The sequence below is a fragment of the Pelobates fuscus genome, chromosome 2 (assembly GCF_036172605.1).
Source record: "Pelobates fuscus isolate aPelFus1 chromosome 2, aPelFus1.pri, whole genome shotgun sequence".
NCBI lineage: Eukaryota > Metazoa > Chordata > Amphibia > Anura > Pelobatidae > Pelobates > Pelobates fuscus.
This window is the reverse complement of record NC_086318.1, coordinates 237,419,918-237,434,997: the sequence shown is the minus strand read 5'-3', so window position 1 is coordinate 237,434,997 and position 15,080 is coordinate 237,419,918. Positions and strand designations below refer to the sequence as shown.

At 43.2% G+C, this 15,080-nt stretch overlaps 1 protein-coding gene across 1 annotated transcript in view; it reads left to right on the top strand.

Annotated features, from left to right (window-relative positions):
- PERP (p53 apoptosis effector related to PMP22) overlaps nt 1-13,255 on the top strand; it is a 31,547-nt gene extending 18,292 nt beyond the window's left edge. The window contains exons 2-3 of the mRNA XM_063441205.1: nt 11,538-11,675; nt 12,437-13,255. Coding sequence (XP_063297275.1) covers nt 11,538-11,675; nt 12,437-12,654 — 356 coding nt within the window. The 3' untranslated portion in view covers nt 12,655-13,255. The remainder of the gene's footprint in view (nt 1-11,537; nt 11,676-12,436) is intronic.
- The last annotated feature ends 1,825 nt before the right edge of the window (nt 13,256-15,080 follow it).

The following is a 15,080-nucleotide window of genomic DNA, read 5'->3' as shown; positions in this document are numbered from 1 at the left end:
TACAAGGTCTCAAAGAACCATCTTTCTTTTTAACAAAAAAAAATCCAGCCCCGGCAGGGGAGGAGGACCTCCTGATGAATCCCTTGTCTAAATTCTCGTGAATATATTCCTCTAGGACTGAGTTCTCCTTTATAGATAATGGGTATACATGACCTCTGGGAGGCATGGTACCAGGGAGTAGGTTAATTTTGCAATCAAAGGACCTGTGTGGGGGTAAGGTATCGGCTTTCTTTTTGTCAAATACTGCCTTTAAATCTAGATACTGAGACGGAATTTGTGTCTCTGTAGGATTGTCAGAGGTATTCGATGTATTAGTTAATCCAAGAGGTAAGACCTTCCGCAAGCATTTTTCTTGACAATTCTCTCCCCACGAAACTATCTCCCCTGATTCCCAATTAATAATAGGGTTGTGTCTCCTCAGCCAAGAGTACCCCAGGACTATGGGAATAGACGGAGAAGAAATGAGCATTAAGGATATATCCTCTTTATGCAGGATGCCAACAGTCAAGTTAATCGGTATGGTCTCATGGAAAATAACAGGCTCAAGTAACGGTCTACCATCGATGGCCTCGACAGCCAGAGGTGTCTCTTTTAACTGGGATGGAATAGCATGCTTGGCAGCAAAACCCTGATCTATAAAGCTCTCAGCAGCTCCAGAATCGATTAGTGCCATAGTCTTAACTACTCCCTTCTCCCACTTTAAAGAAACGGGTAACACAAGCCTGAGCTCCTTGTAGTTGTGAATAGAGGACAAAGTAGAAACACCCAAGGCCTGTCCTCTAGAGGAACTTAGGTGCGAGCGTTTCCCGAACGATTGGGACAATTTAGGCGTAAATGACCCCTGACTCCACAATACATACATAAACCCTCCCTTCTCCTGTACTGTCTCTCCCTTTCAGTGAGATGAGTACTGCCTATCTGCATAGGTTCAGGAATACGTAAGTCTTCGAACTCAGAGATTTGAAAGGTAGGCGCTAGTTTAAAGGAGGGTCTACGGGTCCTATCTCGAGTGGTCTGCCTCTCTCTTAAGCGTTCATCAATACGAGATATAAAAGAAATTAAATCCTCCAAATTTTCAGGGAGTTCTCTAGTAGCGACCTCGTCAAGAATTACATCTGATAACCCATTCAGAAACACATCTATATAAGCCTGTTCGTTCCACTTAACTTCTGCCGCCAAGGATCTGAACTCTAGTGCATAATCCACAAGTGTTCGATTGTCCTGTTTAAGGCGCACCATTAATCTAGCTGCATTGACCTTTCTGCCAGGAGGGTCAAAAGTTCTTCTAAACGCAGCTACAAAGGCATTATAATTATAGACTAGTGGATTATCATTCTCCCATAAAGGATTGGCCCATCTCAAAGCTTTTTCAATGAGCAGAGTAATAATAAATCCAACCTTTGCTCTATCTGTAGGATAAGAGCGGGGTTGTAATTCGAAATGGATGCTAATCTGGTTTAGAAAGCCACGACACTTCTCCGGTGACCCGCCATAACGTACTGGTGGGGTAATACGGGAAGAAGCACCTACAGTGGCTACCTCTAGACCTGAGACTGCAGGAGAGATAGAAGGAGTACGTGTCTCCTCAGGTGGATTGCTAGCACGAGACAAAAGTGCCTGTAGTGCCAAAGCCATCTGATCCATCCTATGTTCCATGGCGTCAAACCTGGGATCCGAAGAACCAAGCTGACTGTTTGTACCTGCAGGATCCATTGGCCCTGTCGTAATGTCAGGATCGGGACAGGGATCCAACACGCAGAGTACAAAGAGAGGAAAGGTACGTATACCGGACCTTAGAATGGCCGGACTAACGTACCGAGAGTAATAGAGAATAGTCAGAGACAAGCCGAGGTCGAGGGAACGAGAAGACAGATAAGCGAGAGACAAGCCGGGTCAAGGGATAACAGAGAAGCAGGGTAGTACAACGAGCCGAGTCAAAACCAAAAGAGCAAACTAGAATACCAGAGCACTGAGTGACTAGACAAGCTAGAACCACGACAGGGCAATGAGCTGAAGAAAGGAGTAAGCTTAAATACCCTGGCTCTGGATGGAAATCACGCCTCTGACAAGTACCGATTGGATATCGGACACTTGAGTGACAGATTGCTCGTGCTAGCGTCATGACGTCACGTATTGAGCGTCCTGCTAGAAAAGGACGTGGATTCCTCGCGGCCGGTGTTTAAGTGACTGGATGAACCGCGAGGAACGGAGGAAACAGCTCGCCTGGACGGATACACCACCAAGTCTCTACCTCCCTTAGAGGTAGAGGCCTCAGGTACCCTGACAGTAATGAGCCTGGTGGTCCTGGGAGGTATTATCGGCAATATCGGTATCCCTATTGGCCGATACCGATATTGCCGAAAATACCGAATATCGGCCGATTATATCGGTAAAACCAATAATCGGTCGATCCCTAGCACCTAGCCACACATATTACAACACAACTAAAACCGAGCTATTTATACAAAACACCACCCCACAATTGGCTCACTCTACACACACACAATCCCACAAGCAGGCTCCAAACACATGCACAATGCCCTTTTGTTCTCTGGTATCCCGCTTCTGGAGACACCAGAGACCAGTCACAAACACACACAGAGCAAGCATGTTAATACATTTACTTGCACTGCTCAGAACACATACAGGACTTTTTCTCAAGTGAGAGCTCTTCACCACGGCTCTGCGCATGGGCTGCCCTGGAAGAGCATTAAACCAACATACCCACTTTGAGAGGGGGCATGCTTGTCATTGGTAATGACAAAACACACCCCTCTCTGGCCTCACCCCCTTCTCAGTGGGCCGCTGTTTTAAAAAAATGCCCAGGCTGGATTTTTTCGCCCAGTCCGGCCGTGTGTGTGTGTGTGTGTATAGATTTGTATATCTATATACTGTATGTATAATTACAATAATAAATACAATAATTATATCATTACATGTATAATTTATTTTATATTTTTCAATTTTATTCTAACTGTATTTTGATATTTGTGTGTGTGTGTGTGTGTGTATATGTATGTGTGTGTGTATCATTGGCGGATCCAGGGGGGGGGCAACGGGGCAATTGCCCCCCCCGAGAAAATATTGCTGCCCGAGGCTCTCCCCTGCCGGCCCATGCAGGGCTGGTGCTATCCAAGCACTAGCCCTGCTGATTGCCTGCACGGACCGGAGGGGAGATCAGTGATCTCCCTTCCCGGCCCACAGGCACATTGCTGGGCGGCCGGCAGGAGAGGGAGTGGGAGAGAGAACCCGGGGGAACTCTTACCTGCAGCTCCGCCGGGTTCTCCTCTCGCGAGCACGGAGCGTTACCATGGCAACGCTCCGTTCCCGCGAGAGTGAACTCTAGCCTGAGCTGCAGGTTAGAGTTCACTCCCCCACTAGAACCACCAGGGACTGGAAGAGAAAGCAATGTCTCCCCCTCCCTCAGCAAAGGTAAGAAGGGAGGGGGGACATTAGCTTTATTTATTTAATAATTAAAACCAAAAAAAATCTTTTATCTGCCCCCCTATCCTCTCACACACTGCACCACACAGCCCCCCTTACCTACACAGCCCCCCCTTACCTACACAGCCCCCCTTACATACACAGTCCCCCCTTACCTACACAGCCCCCCTCTTACATACACAGCCCCCCCTAACATACACAGCCCCCCCCTAACATACACAGCCCCCCCCTAACATACACAGCCCCCCTCTTACATACACAGCCCCCCTCTTACATACACAGCCCCCCTCTTACATACACAGCCCCCCTCTTACATACACAGCCCCCCTCTTACATACACAGCCCCCCTCTTACATGCACAGCCCCCCCTTACATACACAGCCCCCCCTTACTGTAACGTGTATATACCCCTACACGCAGGATCCAGCAAAACAGAAGACAGCACAGAGGAGAGATACGTCTACCGGACCTTAGAGTGGCCGGACTCGACGTAAAGGAGAAGTACAGAGTCAGGAGCGATCCGAGGTCAAGGGCACAAAGAGACAGCGTAAACGAGAACTAGCCGGGGTCTGGTACACAGGAATCAGCAAGCCGGCAAACAGTACAGACAAGGATAAAGCGAAAACGAAGTCAGAATACAAAGCCAAGGTCAAGTACGGAGAAACACAACTGAATACAACAAGCACTAAAGGGAACTGTAGCAGAAACCACGATAGGGCAAGGAACTAAGGGAAAAGGGTAAGTATAAGTAGCCTTCAAACTAACGTGATTGGCTCCTGTCACTTCCACTCCCCCAACAGGTAAGTGTATGGGGTGATTGGCGTGACAGGAGCCAATGGGAGCCTTTTTGCAATTTAGGCTCCCACTGTCTCTTTAAGAGCGCGCCCGAGATTCGCGGCGCGCTCTTAGCTGCAGGCGGGACACGTGACCGCTTCTCGCGGTCACTGCCCGCCTTCCTGTTTGAGCAGTCGGATGAGCCGCGCGCGGCTCGTGCAGCCGCAGGACCGCGCGCGGCTTGAAGAGAGGACCGCGGCCGGCCCCCGGATAAGGTAAGTACCGCTACAGTACCCCCCCCTGAGGACACGCCCTCCGGGCGGGCAGGACCAGGTCTGGCAGGAAAACGCGAATGGAAAGAACGTACAAGGCGGGGAGCATGAACAGCATCCGCAGAAATCCAACTGCGCTCCTCAGGCCCATAACCCTTCCAATGTACCAAGTACTGAAGCCGACCCCTGAGGAAACGAGAGTCAATAACAGCAGACACTTCGAACTCCTCATGACCCTCCACAGAGACAGGAGGGGGAGGGGGTGTACTCCGGGTATAGCGGTTGCGTACGTAAGGCTTCAACAACGAGGTGTGAAATACATTGGGTATACGCAGATTTTTAGGCAGACCCAAGGCATAAGAAACGGGATTAACCTTATGTATAATGCGATAAGGACCAATGAAGCGGGGAGCCAATTTCATAGAAGGCACCCGGAGGCGAATATTCCGTGTGGAAAGCAAAACCCTGTCCCCCACAACATAGGAAGGAGCCGCTCTGCGATGCTTGTCAGCCTGAGCCTTCTGGCGGGCAGCAGAGTCCACCAAAGAACGCTGAACCTGCTCCCAAGTATTACGCAAACCAGCCAAATGCTCATCCAGAACTGGCATGCCCTGTGAGGAGAATGCAGCCGGAAGAACAACGGGATGCTGGCCATAGACAACGTAAAAAGGGCTTTTGCCGGAAGAATCATGAGTGGCGTTATTCCGAGCAAATTCTGCCCAAGGAAGCAGGTCAGACCAATTGTCCTGATGGAGAGACACAAAACAACGGAGGTACTGCTCCAGAGACTGGTTGGCACGTTCAGCAGCTCCATTAGACTGGGGATGGTAAGCGGAAGAAAATGAGAGGGAAATACCCATCTCCGAACAAAAGGCTTTCCAGAACCTGGAAATAAATTGGCTACCCCTATCGGATACAATAGATAAGGGAATACCATGTAATCGAAACACTTCTTTAGCGAAGATAAGAGCCAGTTCCTTGGAAGTGGGCAACTTGCGAAGAGACACAAAGTGAGCCATTTTGGAAAACCGATCTACTATCATTAGGATGACTGTGTTACCATTCGAAGGGGGTAATTCAACAATAAAATCCATTGATAGATTAGACCAAGGTCTCTCGGGAACGGGTAACGGATGCAACAGCCCACAAGGAACTCTACGAGAGGTTTTCATACATGCACAAGTAGAACAAGCACTTATATAGTCAGTAACATCCTTACGTAAGGTATCCCACCAGAAATACCGAGAAACGGCTGACACTGTTTTGGAAATACCAGGATGTCCAGCAGTCTTAGTATCGTGATACAGTGACAGAATATCCCGTCTCTCGGGAACGTCAACGAACAATTTATCATTAGGCCTCTCGCCAGGTGCCATGCTCTGTTTCGCTTGTATGGCCTGCAAGAGGGACGAGGAAATAGACAATATAGTAGTTGCTATTATCCTGTCTGGGGGAATGACAGGAGTGACATCAATCTCCTGTTTGTCAATAGTCTCGAATTGTCTGGACAGAGCGTCCGCTTTAGTGTTCCGGTCGCCTGGCCTATAGGTTATTATATAATTAAAATGAGACAAGAACAGTGACCACCTAGCCTGCCTGGAAGACAATCTTTTAGCTTCGCTAAGGTAGGACAGGTTCTTATGATCCGTAAATATGAGGATGGGATCCTTAGTGCCTTCTAACAAATGTCTCCATTCTTTGAGTGCTAAAATGATAGCAAGGAGTTCGCGATTACCCACATCATAATTCCTTTCTGCTTTGGACATTTGTTTAGAAAAGAAGCCACAAGGATGCAATGGCTTGTCAGGAGACTCTCTTTGGGATAAGACAGCACCTACCCCTATATCGGAAGCATCAACCTCAAGTATATATGGCAATGAGGGGACAGGATGCTGTAAAATAGGGGCAGAGGCGAACGTAGTCTTAAGAAAGTCAAAAGCCTGAAGTGCCTCAGTAGACCAGACACGTGTATTGCCATCCTTTTTAGTCATACGAGTAATAGGCGCTACTATAGACGAAAAACCTTTGATAAAACGTCTATAATAATTAGAGAAACCCAGAAAACGCTGGATGGCTTTCAGACCTTGTGGCAGAGGCCATTCTATGACCGCAGCGAGCTTCTGGGGATCCATCCGAAAACCCTCAGCGGAAATCAAATACCCTAAAAACTGGACCTCGGATTGGTCGAATAGACATTTTTCTAATTTGCAATAAAGACCATTAGCAAGAAGGGTCTTCAGAACTGTCGTAACATGTCTGTGATGAGTGTGAATGTCTGTAGAATATATTAAAATGTCATCCAAGTACACAATAACAAATGAGTGAATAAAGTCCCTTAAGACATCATTAATAAATTCTTGGAACACTGCTGGGGCATTGCAAAGCCCAAATGGCATGACGGTATACTCATAATGACCTGACCGAGTGTTAAAGGCTGTCTTCCATTCGTGGTCCTTTTTTATACGTATCAAATTGTATGCTCCTCTAAGATCTAATTTGGTGAATACCGTAGCATGTTTGAGCCTGTCAAACAATTCTGTTATTAATGGTATAGGGTAAGCATTTTTGATGGTGATTTTATTAAGACCTCTATAATCAATGCAAGGTCTTAAATCACCTTCTTTCTTCGATACAAAGAAGAACCCCGCTCCAGCCGGAGAAGAGGATCTCCTAATAAATCCCTTTTCTAATGATTCTTTAATGTACTCCTCCATGACACGGTTTTCTTGAACCGATAGGGGGTACACCCTGCCCTTGGGAGGTATAGTACCAGGCAACAAATCAATAGCACAATCGTAGGGTCTGTGAGGCGGTAATTTGTCAGCCTCTCTTTTATCAAAGACAGTCTTTAAAGTTAAATACTGAGAGGGTATAGCCGTAGATAAAGGAGGAACAGTAGGAACGTTAATAGAATTCACAGGCGTGACTTCAATAGTACATGACTCATGGCAGGCTTCACTCCATGATTTTATCTGCCCTGTCTCCCAGTCAAAAATGGGATTGTGGGCACGTAACCATGGATACCCTAATACCAACTGTGAAGAGGGAGAGGTGATGACCTGGAACCGAATGGTTTCATAGTGTAGAACCCCTGTGTACATGTGTAGCGGTGCAGTCTCGTGAGTAACAACTGGAGATATCAATGGTCTACCATCTATGGCCTCAACGGCCAAGGGTATCTCCTTCTCCCTGATGGGAATATTGTTTTTCTTTACAAAACCAGAGTCTATAAAATTCTCAGCTGCCCCAGAGTCAACCAGGGCGTATATGTTTTCAACTATACAACTCTCTCCCATATGTAAAGAAACAGGGAGAAGCAGTCGGTTAGGAGGCAATGTAGGAGACTTAGAAATCACACCCAAGGCCAGTCCCCTATAAGGTCTTAGGTGCGAGAGTTTTCCGGGAGCAGAGGACACTCCTTTACCATATGTTCTCTCCTACCACAATATAGGCAGAGTCCCTCTCTTCTCCTATGTAATTTTTCATTATCAGAGAGTTTGGCAACCCCTAATTGCATTGGCTCCTCTTCAGATACTTTTACACTCTCCGGTGGATTAACTCTGGGGTGAATAGGCGTAACAAAACGTCTATTCCTGTTCTTGGTATAGAGCCTGTCCCGAATCCTATTATCTATATCGATGAGGTAGTCAATAAGGTCCTCTAAGGCAACAGGAAGTTCCTTAGCCGCTACCTCATCCAATATAGAATCTGATAAGCCTTCCATGAAGGCAGTAGTTAACCCATTATTGGTCCAATCGACCTGTGAGGCAAGGGTACGATACTGTATAGCGTAATCAGCCACAGACCTAGAACCCTGTTTAACCCTCATTAATGCTCTAGCGGCATTCTTAGACCTTTTCATAGTGTCAAAAGTTCTGCGAAAAGCTGTTAGGAAACTGTGAAAGTTATGCACCATAGGTCCATTAGCCTCCCAAATAGGGTTTGCCCATTCAAGTGCTTTGTCGGTAAGTTGGTGCATAAAGAACCCAACTTTGGACCTCTCTGTGGGAAATGAACGTGGATACATTTCAAAATGAAACTCTATTTGGTTAATGAACCCTCTGCATGTCTTAGAATCCCCTCCATACCTAGGAGGAGGCGTTAAATGTGCTGTAGCATTAGGCATAGTCGATACTTCAGGAAGCAGGGGTGCAGGAGGGTTAGGTGCGGTTGCTGGAATGGTTCTAGCTAAGAGCGTCTGGAGAGCCTGAGCTATTTGATCCATACGGTGATCCTGCTCTACAAATCTAGCCTCATGGGTCGCCATCTGTTGAGCTAAATCTGCGGGGTCCATGGCCCTATCGTAATGTAACGTGTATATACCCCTACACGCAGGATCCAGCAAAACAGAAGACAGCACAGAGGAGAGATACGTCTACCGGACCTTAGAGTGGCCGGACTCGACGTAAAGGAGAAGTACAGAGTCAGGAGCGATCCGAGGTCAAGGGCACAAAGAGACAGCGTAAACGAGAACTAGCCGGGGTCTGGTACACAGGAATCAGCAAGCCGGCAAACAGTACAGACAAGGATAAAGCGAAAACGAAGTCAGAATACAAAGCCAAGGTCAAGTACGGAGAAACACAACTGAATACAACAAGCACTAAAGGGAACTGTAGCAGAAACCACGATAGGGCAAGGAACTAAGGGAAAAGGGTAAGTATAAGTAGCCTTCAAACTAACGTGATTGGCTCCTGTCACTTCCACTCCCCCAACAGGTAAGTGTATGGGGTGATTGGCGTGACAGGAGCCAATGGGAGCCTTTTTGCAATTTAGGCTCCCACTGTCTCTTTAAGAGCGCGCCCGAGATTCGCGGCGCGCTCTTAGCTGCAGGCGGGACACGTGACCGCTTCTCGCGGTCACTGCCCGCCTTCCTGTTTGAGCAGTCGGATGAGCCGCGCGCGGCTCGTGCAGCCGCAGGACCGCGCGCGGCTTGAAGAGAGGACCGCGGCCGGCCCCCGGATAAGGTAAGTACCGCTACACTTACATACACAGCCCCCCCTTACATACACAGCCCCCCCTTACATACACAGCCCCCCCTTACATACACAGCCCCCCCTTACATACACAGCCCCCCCTTACATACACAGCCCCCCTCTTACACACAGCCCCCCCTTACACACAGCCCCCCCTTACACACAGCTCCCCCTTACATACATAGCCCCTCTTACACACACAGCCCCCCCTTACACATAGCCCCCAATACACTCACTGCCCCCCATACACACACAAAGCACCCCTCACACAAAAACACGCTGCGCCACTCACGCACAAACACACTACTCCCAATACACACACTGCACCATTTACACACAAACACACTGCTCCCAATATACATATTGCTACCCCATACATACACTGCACCCCTCTCACACACGCACTACCCCTCCATACACATACTGCGACCCTCACACACACTGCACCCCTCACACACATACACACTACAACCCCTATCCCGGCAGACATGGGTAAGTTATCAAACATTTTTTTAAACAGTTTGATTACTTACTCTGGGAGGGCGCCACAGCAACTCCTGGCACCAAAACCACTACAGAGAGCTGTAGTGGTTATTGTGCCTGGATTGTTTCTTAAAATAATCTGCCAGTGCCCCTCCCGAGATTAGCTTCTGGATCCGCCACTGGTGTGTATATATATATATATATATATATATATATATATATATATATATATATATATATATATATATATATATATTTTCTCAAAATACACTTAGCATGACATTCTATATATAAATACAAATATTTGCAACTATGTATAATTACATATATGAGAGAAAAAAGTGATAAATTGGCGCGTATAGTGTGATAAGGTAGTGCTGCGAGAAACTACCGTGAAATCAACCACTTAATTCCACGAAATACATACAATGACAAAAGATATAAAATGGAGGTTTAGCGCTCTATATAGTGAATACAAGAGAAATGTGCACAGTGTTCAAAAAAAGTGCAGTCATTGAAATTTATAAATATACTTTAAATAGACTTTATCCAAAGGAAATTCTATAAAACAGAAAAGCTCACATAGGGCAATATAGTCTATATGGTATACTCACTGTGATTACAATATTAATATAGAGGTTGCATCCTACTCACATTTTCATGAGCCTGTATAGACAACTGACTCAAGTAAAAAAGCTTAGGTAGGATGTAAAGGAGTACTTCCTCAGCTTCTGTGCTCTCCCCAATTGGTCATATAGTAAAAAATAATGAGCAGGGGTTAAAAGTGAAATTCAAGCATTTATTCCAAACATTGATAAAAGTTCTAACCTATAAAAACACAGCAAGCTGCAAACATGGAATCTCCCTAGTTAAAACACAACGCGTTTCGGCTGGATTTAAAGATGGTGTCCAGCCGAAACGCGTTGTTTTAACTAGGAAGATTCCATGTTTGCAGCTTGCTGTGTTTTTATAGGTTAGAACTTGTATCAATGCTTGAATTTCACTTTTAACCCCTGCTTATTATTGTAAGTCACTGAAGGGGTTTTGACCCCTTCAGCAACCGAGGATGGGAGGTGGGTTGGAAAGGGGACCTGCAGTACCAGGAAAACTATTTGTCTTCCTGGCACTGGAGTGTCCCTTTAATATGAAAGTGGTGAATTACGGTTGAACAGTCACTTTTTATTCTTTAATTGCATTCTTTAATAGTTATTGGTGGTCTGTCTAAACTTGTAATTTATTGTAAACTTGTTAGCTTTTATACGCAATTACATGGCTCTAGACTATATGTGTGTTGAGGTTGTGGGGGGGGGGGGGGCGGCTTTGTCTAAACGGAAAATGTTAGGCGTGAATCCAAATAATCTCTCTTTCACATAAATGTAGCACCCATTTTAAAAAAAAAAATTGTTTATGCAAACGTTTGTAATAATGAAAGTAGTGTGTTAAACATTTTTTAAAAAAATACAAATAAAATCTGCTTTCTTTAAGTATGTTGAGCAGTTTTTATTTTTTTAATAAACAAATTGTTTTTTTTCCTTGTTTTGTTTTTATTTCCTGGAGACCAATCTTAATATTGAGCGCTCTTCCCTTACAGCATGGGGCAAGGCAACAGCTGCACTTCTGATAATCGGTTTTATCATCCTGATCATTTGCTTCCTCCTCTCCTTTGTTGCACTGTGCTCACCACGAATCTCTTTGCTGAGGGTAATTGGAGGTCTTCTCATTCTGGCTGGTAAGTCTAAACATGATTATCTATATACGCAGAATTTAAAGAGGCATATAATCCATTACTATTAACCTTATTGTGTCTATAATCTTGTGTTGACCTATTGCAAGTGATGATAAAAATGCCCTAATGCAACTGTACTAAAATTAGACAGGCTTTGAGAAATGTTAGGCCGAGGGTGTACATTGGTAATGTTTTTTTTTTTTTAGGTTTTTTTTATGGTGATGGAGTTACTGTCCTACATTTTCACATATTGGTATAATACATTTTACCTACATGGTATATGGAAACCTAAAACCCCAGCTCTCAGACCATATGCAGAGAGATCTTAGAAAATGTAACAATAACGTTCTTCCATATTCCCTACCAGTACATACTGCCACGCCATTGCAGTAATTGATCAAGTGATAAAGTTATGTATAGGAGGTATCGTAGTGTCAGTTGGGCATTTCCATACTCTGAAAGACTGGTGTCCTACTCATTTCTATGTTATTAGAAACACAATGACCTTTGAATTTCAAACTTTGAATATATTTGATTTTAGTGACTTGTTTTTTTTTTGTCATTGAAAATCAGATTGTTTACGATGTTAATGGGTCTTAACCGTTAAATGAGAAACTTTGTTCTAACATCTGCACAAAGCCCAATAATTGCAACTGGATCTAAATTCTAAGAGGATCAGTGGCTAGTTTGTAATGACGTCCTAGCTAAAAAAATTTGCGAGGATGCTATTATTTAATTAATTTACCACTTGTGTATGTCTTCAGTTATTTTGCAGGTGATTGCACTGGTTATCTACCCTTCCATGTACACAAATGATGTGGCCCTTGGATCAGAAAACTATCTCTACAGCTGGACCTATGGCTTTGGATGGGGAAGTACAATTATTATGTTCGGTTGTGCAATATTCTTCTGCTGTCTGCCCAACTATGAAGATGAATTGCTGGGCAATGTGAAGACCAAATATTTCTACACATCATCTTAAATCTAAGGACACTATTTAGACTTCTAGACAAGGAGCAAGAGACTAAACGTTTAATTTTTCTTTTTTGTTGTTGTAATAAAACATACAATGTTGCCATTCTACTGAGCTGCTTTTCCGCCCTCGCTTTTGCCCTAGGGTGTCTTTGCTATGCTTTTCATCCTAAAACAATGTTCTCTTTGCAACATGTTTTACATTTTAACAAATGCCTTTTCTTTAACTGGTATTTTTATAGATTTCATAAAAGAAAATAATTGGCTGGAAACCTAATAATAGACTGGTCTTGGCATGTATCTATAGTATAATGCAGAAATATAAAGTCACTAATGTGTACATTATACATTAAAGCTGTAGTCTTAACACACAGAACGAATGTTATTAATATGTACAATATTAATATGTATTTTAAAGCTATAGTAAATGTATTTTGGACTCCGTTTTGATGCCCTGTTTATTTGTAAATTTAAAGTACTGTGTAGTAATGCTTGCCAAGACATTGTTACTGTTATTTTAGGTGCATATTATGTCCACAGTTTTTAAATGTATTGTAATATACATATATATTTTTTTTTGTTTATTATAAGAATGACTCTGTAAAATATATATATATTTTTTTGTTTTTGTTTTTTCAACCCAGACAAAATATTAAATTGTAATCATGAAGAGTTGTTCACCAGACTCAATTTTTTTTTCTTGCAATTTAATCTGCAGGCAAACCTGAGGCTAAAATAGCTAGGTTGTAACTATGTTTTTTTTTTTTGTAGATCTGCTATTGCCTCAGATTTTTCCATTCTGAGTTTAGTGAATAGCCCTAACAATGACTGTAAAACAATTTGTTTAATTTTTGTTTTGTTTTTGCTTTTTAATCTATTTTTAAAGAGTAGAGCATGTTTCATTTACTTTATGGCACAACAAAGTTTTCACTACAGGTTAGCTTTAAAACAAAATAAATGGATATTTTAAAAATAATCTAGTTGGTGTTTTTTTTTTTGTCCCCTCTCATTCTAAAATTGGTTACAGCAGCTCTGACCTTTTGTGATCAGCAATACATTCCATTCCTGTAATTTCGTATTGCATTTTTATACTGGAATGCTACACAGCTGGTAGGGTCCATGTAGCATGGCTGAGCAAATGTCCAAAAGTTAAGAAATACTCACAGGAGGCATGTAGGAAATCTGCATCAGGCAGTATTGAAGAAATTGATCAGAGAGTGTTAGATTCCCAGTCTTAAGGGGAAAACAAACAATATCCAATGGCAAATAATAGTGACTTTCAAACCACTCAAAGACCACTAATGTCCAAGGATTTTGGGATTGTCCCCTGTTGCATCAATGGGGCATTGTGTAAATTCAGATGATCTATAGACCTTGAATAGTTTGTGGAACAATGTAATACATGTAAATATTGTGTTTAGAACTGGTGGAGTATGTACGCTTGAACATATCCTAGTCTCTAAAACTTTCTTAAGAAAGTTTACAACAATTGAAGGTATTTATTCTCAATCTGTTCGCAATGCAAGGTTTCTGTGTTGGTGTGTATAGACAGTAAGTACACACACCTCAGTACTACACAACCTGTAGCAGGTGAAGTAATTTGTGTAACTGCTGTCTGACTGTCAATGACCAAATTGACTTAAAATGCATTCACTTGGTAATTCTTGCATTTTACAATTCACAAATGATCCCATTCTTGGCTGTTATATAATGTATAAATGGTGAATTATTCAAAACACCTCAATTAGAATTCTTCCCAGTGTCCGAGTGGTCTCCAGGCACTTGGGTAGGCAGTGCTGATACAGTGATATTTATTATTGTGGGAGATTTACTTGGTGCCTGATTAATGTGTATCTGTTATAATCATTGGGGACCAAACTGACACTTCTCTGTAAAGACCATTATTAAATAAAACATAGTAAATTGCCAGTTGTTTAACTTTTTTTTTTTTTTTTTTATTCTCCTATGACGCTCCATTATATTTTAAAGTTATGTTAAAAATGTAGAAACTAACATTTCAACAATAAAGTTCAGCCCTGGCACAGTCTTGACACACCTAGCACTTGCTAGCTATGTCCTTCATTGATTATCTCTTTCTTGGTGAAGATGGTTAAGGCAAGTTGTACAGCAGTCTCCTAATTTTATTTATTTAATGATTGCCAGAGCACAAAGATGCTTAATTCCATTTACAGAGGATTTCATTTCTGCATTTTTTTTCTTTTCAGACCTCACGACACATTTGTCAAATAGAGAATATGTAGATTGAATAATCCTGGAACATTAAAGTTCCTCATTTAAAATAATTTAACTGCTAAAGAGTGGGAGATTGTCATTGCCACCCCATTGCATTGGGAATGATCCCCTAGCAAAGCAGTTTATTTGTAAAAATCAATTTTTGTAAAAAAAAAAAAACGAAGGTAAGAATTCCCTCCCTCC